This window comes from Chenopodium quinoa, unplaced genomic scaffold, assembly GCF_001683475.1.
Source record: "Chenopodium quinoa cultivar QQ74 unplaced genomic scaffold, ASM168347v1, whole genome shotgun sequence".
NCBI lineage: Eukaryota > Viridiplantae > Streptophyta > Magnoliopsida > Caryophyllales > Amaranthaceae > Chenopodium > Chenopodium quinoa.
The window spans coordinates 2,878,292-2,888,130 of record NW_018743937.1 but is presented as its reverse complement, the minus strand read 5'-3'; the positions used below and the strand labels follow the sequence as shown (position 1 = coordinate 2,888,130).

Sequence of the window (9,839 nt, the reverse complement as noted above, 5' to 3'; positions counted from 1 at the left end):
ACAATAATTATTGCACCCCTACGCCCCCAAACTGAGGCGTGTCACCCTAGTACCCTGACTCGCTGACCAAGTAAATCACTAACAATGTTAACTACGAGTACAAAGTAAAGATATGCTGGATTAAAACTTGAAGAGTCAAAATAAGTCCCCTGAAATTGAGCCAAACAGATTATCATAGCCCAATGTAATAAATATCATTGCACCACTAAACCCTACAACAAGAGCACATTACGCCTAGACCCCGAGTCACTAACCAAGAAGTGAAATCCCCATGCTAAGTCGTTTGTAGTAGACAAACAGATTCAAGGCATATTCTAACATGTAAAGCTTAAATGGCACAAGTTGTTAAACACCGTAAAGCTGATTTTCCATCTACCTAATCAACATAAGATTGATTAGATTTAAACCAACAATACATTTAATAGTAGTATGTCTCTTTTACCGAATCTCATCTATGCTAAGTAGCCAAAATAAAACATAAAACAAATTACAATAAATGCTATCCAAACTACCTAAAACTGTAACCACTAACCAGTAACCAGTGGTGGTCCTTGCAGGTGATGGCAACTTAAAGAAAGTTGGTAACGCATAAGGCGTCACATTGTGTATATTCTTACCATAGCTAATGAGATCAGAAGATATATAAACTATATAAAGCAACCAATTGAATCAAAATAGATGAGGAACGAATATACAAGGAGACCAAAAAATAATCCCCAGTTATTCCATCTTTATATTTTTCGAATAATCATTTCACAAGCACATCCAACCTACTGCTAAAATACTCACATTTAATATAATGAGATGAGAAGTGTGGCAAGTCAATCTATTTGTTTGCTGTGGTGGATTTAGTCTTCCTCAATCTGCCCCGAGTCACCCGAATAGCTTCTTCCATCACCGTCTCTTCTGGGGTAGGCAGAGACTTTGCCCCCGAAGGCTTGATTGGTGATTTTACAACCTTGGTGGGAGCTGATTCAATCAGCTTGACATCTACTATGTTACTTGCTGGTTGACTTGAGCGGCTCTCAGGTGCAGAAGGCAATGATACCGACTTCTTTATAGAGGTTGAGGATGGTGAAGGAGGAGCAGCGGCAGCTGGAGCAGGAGCAGAAGCAGAGCTTGATGGCTCTTTGGCAGAGCTGAGCTCCTCCTCCATCTCATTGTCTTGACTGGAGGATGTACTTGAAGTAGGAGACATGGGCTCTTCATCCTGCTTCTGTGTTGTAGTTTGGGGTTTTGTCGAAGGTTGCCGAGGAGCAGCAGTGCCATTGACAGCAGGAGGAGATGGGCGGGGTCTTGGAGCTGGTTGTTGCGGCTGTTGTGGCTGGATACAAGCAGGATTGCATGATCAGATGAGCCAAAAAATAACGAAAACCAAGTATAACTAGCATCAATTTGCTGACAAGGATTGCACTTACATGCCCTTTCCATGAACAGGATAGTTCAAGCACATTTTTAATCAACATTAACAAAAGAAATAAGTAGATATCGATTGAAAAATACAAACGACATAAAAAATGAATCTCTGGATATGCCCTACCCTTTCAAAAAGCATTCACAAACAAGACTATTGATTATTTAAAGTGGAGACCAAACATAGCCCATTACACACTTCCCCAAATAACAAGAAAATGGCCAACAGACCATTAGTAAAATTGAGCTGTATAATTCAACTTCCTTCAGTCTTATAAATGAGATAACCATAAAAGCATTGAGAACAGCAGGAGTTCTATATCGCTGATAACTAAAATTATTCATCATAATCAGATGCATTAGCAATCTATAAAGATTTCCAGAATTGAAACTTCTATTTCTAAATGCCAGAAATATAATGAATTTATTACTGAATATAAAAGAGGAGTTTCAATCTTTTGGTGATAAAATGATGAATCACAAAAGGCTGCATATTACTTGTGGGCTGTGGCTAGCCTAAACTCTGTTATATTTTTTTCCCAAGTTGAACTAGCAAACCATACTTACCCAAACACAACACCAAAGACATTAATGGAAATGACGATATAACACTTGTAAAAATGTCACTGTCATTTTCCCGGTGAACAATAAAGCTCAAAATGAATACCTGGGTAGGACGACGATTTGGGGTAGATTGTGCTGCAACATACTGTAAAATCTCAAAGATTCTTGTCTGACCATAGCTCATGGCTTTTTGACAGTACGTGTAAGTCATATCACCAGCCCTAATTCTTAATTCCAGCAAGTTGCGATCAATTTCCGTCTCATGCTTTGAAACATATGGTTTAAAGAAGGAATCATATACGTATGTTGTTCCCTGAAACAAAATAATAAGTCGGTCGCACAAGAAATAAAAACTAATATATTGACATCAAATCAAACAATTGTGCATACGTATATTATTACCTTTGTCCTAGGATACCACAGGTAGATTATGAATGCCAATTTAGCCTCACTGTACATGGGAAGCCTATAAAAAAAATGATTAATAAACGACCATATGACATTGCAAAGTCAATCAAAACCAATTCCAGCAGCACTCTTACCATGAAATGAACGTATCACTAACCCTCTCAAAGACCGTCATTAGAGCAACTAAAATCCTGAAATCATACCAAAACAATATTAAAAATTGCAAATACAAGTAAAGAAAATAAACAAACGAACCAAATCAGATTAGTATATACCAGTATTGACACCAAAAGCGGAGCTGCTCTATCTCCGGTTTATTCTTCTCAACCGTTTTATAACACTCATATGCCGGATAGGCATAGCCAAAAATCATCCTGCGAAACAATCATCCAATTAAGACCGAAATTAGAGCCACCCCTAAAATCGCAAGATAATAGAGTATTAGTAGGCGACTTACACAAGTCCTCTAGTAAGAAAATGCCCAATCATTTTGAGTTCCTGAAACACACAACAAAACAAATGCAGAAAAGGTAATCAAGTTTTCACCCAAAATAAGACATGGTCAGCACCTGCAATAATCTATTACATTCATAACATAGATATAATTACCAAATGAAGAAATTATACAAAACTCCAATGTTTGTTAAATAATTTCAAATGAATCGCCTAATACGAGCCGCAATCAATAGAAATCGCAGCTTACATACACCATTAAACCACAATGATGATAATTCGTAGCTATTGAGCTAAGATTCACATAGTAATATTACGATTAATTGCATCAAATGCATTGTACAAAAGATAATTTTACATATATCAATATTCTAACATAAAAAATAAATGAATTAAAGCTTAATACAATAACATTCGAAGCTGAAACTTGAAGTAATTACAATAATACAATCAAAAATCAAACAAAAACAACTTCGATCAATGCATATGCACAAAATCAGATTCAAACATTCAATTCCAACAAACATCTTCAAATAAGGTCAAAAAAAAATCAATAAGAAACATACAAAACCTAAATCAAATATTACAATGAGATAAACAATTACAAAATCATTACAAAAATCAAACAAATTAGAATATCAAACATTCAAAAACACTAATAGATTATCCATTGTTCCGTACCTGTAATAGATTATCTTTAACGGATTATTGAAAAATCAATAAGAGCAGGAGAAGAGGAGAGAGAAGAAGACGATGGAGGCGGCGGTCGAAAATTTCTCCGCCGAAGAGCGACGGCTAACCGTTGCGAAGTCGGCGGAGATAGTGACTGAGAAAAGAGGAGAGAGAAAGTGAGGGAAGAGAGAGAGTCAGAGATGTTTATTTGTGCCTATCCCTGTTTTTTTTCAAATTTACCACCTCCCTCTCTCTCTCTTCATTTTTTTGGATTTTAGATTTTTTTTTTTTTTTTCTTGGGAAAATTTATTTTTCAAGGTTTTTTTTTATTTATTTTATTTTCAAGTGGGGATGAAAAATAAGTTGGTTGAATGTTTAAAGTTTAATCGGACGGCTGATGTGGTTCAATTGGGTGATAGTTGATTGGATGGTTGACATTTGGCAGTTTTGGAGTTGAAGTAAACGGTAACCTCTGTATTGAAGGGAGGAAAGGAATTAGATGTTTATGGCAAAGTTAGGAAAAGAAAGGAATAGATTTTGCTAGGAATTGTCTTCAACCTTGTAAGCCATGAATTCTTATTATTCTTCTTAAGTAAGAATAACTATCTTGTTGGGTCAAAATCCAATACAAGTTAACTCTTGAGTTAGATCAGTATAAGTTAACTCTCGGGAGTTAGGATAGCATACGTTTTTCTTCATCTGAATTTTTGTAAAAGTTTATGGTAGTATATCTTACAAAGTATTAGACTTGATTAGTTCTAATTGTTGCCTTAATACACTTGAGTAAAGCTGATTACCTCTAATTTCTTACTAAGTATTAGACTCTGATTAGACTTAATTAACCCTAATACTTATTATTTTGAAGGTAAACATAACCCAATCATATCAATTTAGTCACTTAAAAGGTGATGGGTGAAGTTAAGGGATTCTTAGATTTCTTACCCTCAAAATGGATTTGTCCCCTACTGGGATCCTAACAGGGAATTGAACCATCAACCTTATGATTGGAAGGAAAGTGCTATCATTAAAATATACTTAGGGCTTTTTTTTTTTTTTGGTAAATAGAAAATTTTATTACCAAAAGGAACAAAGTTACTGCTTACAAAGAGCTAAGCAATAACTAGCCACCAAACACCACAAGACCCAAAAATAGGCCAAACACCACCACACTAGTTCCAGGATCACACCTAGCCACCTTCTAGGAAGTGTTCTAAGCTGAACCAGGAACAACGATTGGACTCAGGCAACTGAACACCTTCTAGGAAGGGTTAGTACTTGTTTTTTCTTTTTTAATCTAATCTGATTTAAGATTAGACTAAAATTTAACCTTATTTGTATGCTAATTTATAAATTAGAAAAAAAAATTGTATAAATGAGGTATTTTTAGATTTTTAATAATATGAATTTTATTAATTTGTAACCTTCATATTTTTTTTTCATTATTAAATTATTGATATTTAGCTATAAAAACCCGCAAATTTAAACGATAAAGCATGTCAAATTTTTATTTTTTTTTCTAAACTGTAATTTGAATTTATTTTTCTTAATTTGATCTAAAATAAGTAAAAATAAGTTGAACTATGTACAACCTTTTAGTTTGATGCCTTGAATTGGTTTGTTTCATGTCTGCCCCATATTATGCTGGAGGAATATGACAAAATTCTTAAGAATTAGGCCCCGTTCACTTCACCTTATTTTTGCTGAATTGAAATTATTTACATTGAATTGAAATTATTTTTTTGAATTTAAATTATTTTTATTGAAGTGAAATTAATTTTGCTGAATTGAAATAATTTTTACTGATTTTTATTATATTTGTTCTTTGAAGCTATTGGTTTTAACTGAACTGAATATTATTTTTACTAAACTGAACTCATTTTTTGGTGAACTGAAATTATTTTTATTAAACTGAAATTATTTTTACTCAATATCATTTTTCTAAAGCGGAGTGAATAGAGCCCTTAATAAAGATTTTGTTCTTTGAATGCTTATTTTTTTTAATAAGTACTGGAAAAGCTTTTAAAAAAAACATATTAAATAAATTTTGCGGTATACACAGCCTATTGTTGCATGCACTCTTCAAAAAAAAATATAAATCATATAACTAATATATAAAGCTAAACTTTTAGCCAGGTCACGAGGCATTGACACTTGGCGTTTAAACTATTCACCAAGTGTCGTGCCACGTTGGATAGATTTAAATAGAGTTCATAAGATAAAAAAAGTTAGTTTAGAATTCTACTTGGATAGAATTTTAAGATAAAATTATTAGTTTAGAGTTTTATTTTCGATAAAATACCAATGTTTCAGATGTACAAATTGAATTATAATTTTATTTACAAAAATTATTAGATTATTATTTTGAAAAATCATATCATAAAACTAATATATAAAGCTAAACTTTTAGCCAGGTCACGAGGCATCGACACTTGGCGTTTAAATTTTTCGCCAAGTGTCATGCCACGTTGGATAGATTTAAATAGACTTCATAAGATTAAAAAGTTAATTTAAAATTCTATTGGGATATAATTTTAGGATAACATTGTTAGTTTAGTGTTTTATTTTCTATAAAAATACCAATATTTCAGAGGTACAAATTGAATTAAAATGTTGTTATAAAATTTTCGATAAAATATAGCAATTCGTCATAAACGCACCTCAATTCCTAACTAATTTTGTATCAATGATATATTTAAAAATTTGACATATAGATTAAAAATTTATCTTTAATAAACAACCCAGGCATCGCACGGCACAAAACTAGTAAATAAATAAATATGAAAAACAACCTATTGCACGAGTATGTGACATTTTGACCAAACTTTCTTGCATTAGCTGAGCATATGTGCAAGACACTTGACTTCAGTTAACCCCAAAAATTATAAGTAAATGTTGTTAGAAAACTTCTTAATGTTAAAATTTGTATGAAACCACCTTTAATATATAGGTTATGGTAATGGTAATGTAATTTAGGGAACATGTATGTGTTTGTATATAGGAATTTAAGTTACGTTCTCAATCTCTTACAAACACCAAGTTTCAATAATGAGTGTTCTGGAAGCAAGATTAAAGTCATGGGCTCATGAAAACCTTAGTCATAGATTTGAAGCTTGTAAAATTTACAACTCATATACCACACTTATGAAGAATAGGCAAACCGATATATTTAACTTGACTTGTTACTAACCCGGCCGATCCGTGTTCAACTGAACTTCTTATTGACTCGACTCAAATTCAATCCAAATAGTCACAAATCTAACTTGTATTCAAATCGACTCAAATTTAACCCAACTTACTTGATTGTACAATTACATACATTATTTAAGTACATGGTGATTAGGGGATTTTGCTCCCACCAATCGGAATGCGCCACGTGGGCCAATCAGGTCCTGCCAAGTGTCCCCCAGATGGAACTGTCAGGGCATGCCACGTGGCACACGCTTATTCGTCCACCTTGGACCTGTTATGTCATGACATGTGGCATACTCCATGCCTAATGGAGAAACCGGCCACCCAGGCCCAACTTCCGAGGGAAGCCCAATCAGCCCTAGGTTAACCTAAACCTAGGATTGGAACGTTTCCCAAGGTTATAAATACCTCCCTTAATCCTCATTAAGGGGGGATTACGAAAAAACACAGAGATTACACACAGAGTTACAGGCTGATTACGCTAAAAACTCACATTAAACACTCTCACCTAGAGAGACCCAACCACTTTAATTTCCGCATTAATTACTCCTTAATCAAGTACTAACTTGACCGTTGGAGGCGGAACTCCCACCACCAGGAGTCTCCGTTGTTTTGCAGGTACAGGCGTCCGGTTCCAGTCTCGGAATTGTAACTCTCCCGCAGGACATCAGAAAACCCCGAAACATTTGGCGCCGTCTGTGGGGAGAGTACTTCTGAGATGGCATCCAAGTCTGTACCGACTCCTGAAGAGAGGCGTCCCCTAGACGACCCTCAAGTACAGTCGGACCACGATACTGAGGATGAACTTGAAGTTGAAGCTCACACAGCTTCAGACGGGACCCTAAGGGCCCGACGTACCCGTCATACCGAAAGGAGGGAACGGGAACATCTTCATACAGGAAGCGAGCCAGCAGGCGCACCGCCTGTTCGACAACAGCCGACTGATGGATCTGCTCCCATCACAAGGAACGAACTCATGACCTTCATGAGGGACTTCAAGGGAGAGATTCAAGAGTTGATCAACAAGAAGCCGCCTGCTCTGGTCAAGGAGCAGTCGGCTAAGAAACCCTCCACTTCACTGAAGAGGAAGCCAGTTCAAGGGCGAGAGGCGACTCCTCATCCTAAATCTAGGAAGCGGGAGCCACCCGCCCTTGATTTCACAAAATTCCATTTTCCTACAGGAAATAGGAAACCTGTTCGTCATATTCAGGCGGACGGGTCGAAGCAAACATTCACAGACGATCGGCTACTGCTAGAGCAGAAGAAGAGTGACCGATTGTCAGAGTCGGCCTCTACTTCAAACTTTCAAGACAGTTTGCGAAATGCCTCGATGAGGCATACTAGTCGTATCATGAGAGTCAGTCAGGCGGCACCTCCCGTCAGTCCGGCTTTCATAGCGACCAGGCGGTACCAAACTTACCATTTGTGCCGCAACAACAGTATTTTTTGCAGCCACCTCCGTTTGGTGGACCTGCAGCAAAAAACGTCCAACCTATGGACTGGCAGCTACGGTTGCTTAGACTTGGTGAACAGCCGTCGGCCTTCTCCAAGGAAATTACTGAAGCCGCTCAGCCGGCCAAAGTGAAAAATGTATTAGTAGGCGCCTATGACGGCACTACTAACCCAGAAGACCATCTTATGGCCTTCACCAACCTGATGTACCTTCAAGGGTTGGATGATCCCACCTGGTGCAAGTGTTTCCCAGCGACTCTCAAGGGAATCGCACAACAATGGTTCGGCAACCTGCCGACTGGTTGTGTAAATAGCTTCAGGACGCTTGCTTACTTATTCACCTCCAACTTCGCCATGAACATCCCTGCGAAGAAAACGACCCTTGATTTAGGAACAATTCAGCAGGGCGAGAAGGAGGGTCTTCGTTCTTACATCAGGCGGTTTAACCTGATGAGAATACAGATTCAAGGGTTACCGGATGAGGTAGCCTATACTGACTTTTTCAGAGGTCTCAAGGACGGGTCAACCTTCAAATTTGACTTGGTCCGAAAGAGGGTGGCGACTCTTCAAGAGGCCTTGATTGAAGCGGAAGCCTATATACAGGCGACTGATCTTTGTACGTTAAAACAGTCGGACGGGAAAAGGTTCGACAAAAGAGAAGGACGACAGAAACAGTCGTCCAACAAAGATGAGAAGAGAAAAGAGGTCTGGGCGGCTGATTCCTCCAAATAGCCGGCCCAGAAAAAGAAAAAAGAATTCAAACCATACTCCCCAAAGTATGCGTTTAACAAGGATAAACAGTTTATCCTAAAAGAAATCAAGGGACGGATCTCAATTGAGAAGCCGGTCCCCATGAAGGGTTCTGCAAACAACCGGAACCAAGATAAATTATGTGCTTATCATGATGATGTTGGTCATCACACCAATGACTGCATCAGTCTTATGCGGTATCTGGACCGCCTGGCTGAACAAGGTGATCTTGACACTTATGTCAAGAAATCTACGGGGAACACTTCCTCAAAAAAGCAGTCGGCCAAAAAGAATCAACAAGCCGACAGCTCCGATACAGATGATGTAGTCGTCTACACCATTGCAGGCGGCTTCTCAGGAGGCGGCCCCACTATTAGGGGCAACAAAGACAATATCAGGCGGTTAGATGTAAATTCCGTTCACCAAGAACGGCCGTCCAAATATTCATTTCCTGAGATTGTCATCACTGAAGAAGATCTAGGAGGGGTAAGGGGGCCGCATGACGACCCTATCGTTATTGAATGTAAAGTGGCCAACCAGAGAGTTGGCCGAATCCTCATAGATACCGGAAGCTCCTCAGATCTCATCAGTAGCAAATGTCTGTCGAAACTCAAATATCAGACTGATTGCATACATCCGGCCTCCCACCCTTTAGTAGGGTTTGGAGGAGGAGTCGTCCACCCACTGGGACGAGTGGATTTACCCATCCGTCTGGGCGAAAAAGGGGAAGGACGACACATGGTAGTCCGTTTCCTGGTAGTAGAAGAACTCTCGGCCTACAACATGATTCTGGGACGACCAACCCTGAATAATTCCAAGGCTGTTATAATCCCATCTCTTATGTTGCTCAAGTTTGAGAGGGATAATGGAACAGTCGGCTCCCTAAGGGGAGATCAGAGGATGGCCCGAGAGTGCTATCTCTCGGATGTCAAGCCCAC

General features: G+C 37.9%; 1 protein-coding gene across 1 annotated transcript; it reads right to left on the bottom strand.

Moving 5' to 3' along the window:
• Nucleotides 1-641: 641 nt before the first annotated feature.
• Nucleotides 642-3,823, bottom strand: LOC110688723 (putative HVA22-like protein g). Its single transcript, XM_021865483.1, has 7 exons — nt 3,520-3,823; nt 2,843-2,883; nt 2,661-2,759; nt 2,520-2,576; nt 2,380-2,443; nt 2,081-2,290; nt 642-1,324 (listed from the first exon to the last, which is right to left on the bottom strand). The coding sequence occupies exons 2-7, from the start codon at nt 2,872-2,874 to the stop codon at nt 827-829; spliced, it is 960 nt and encodes a 319-aa protein (XP_021721175.1). The 5' UTR covers nt 2,875-2,883; nt 3,520-3,823; the 3' UTR covers nt 642-826.
• Between the last annotated feature and the right edge of the window lie 6,016 nt (nt 3,824-9,839).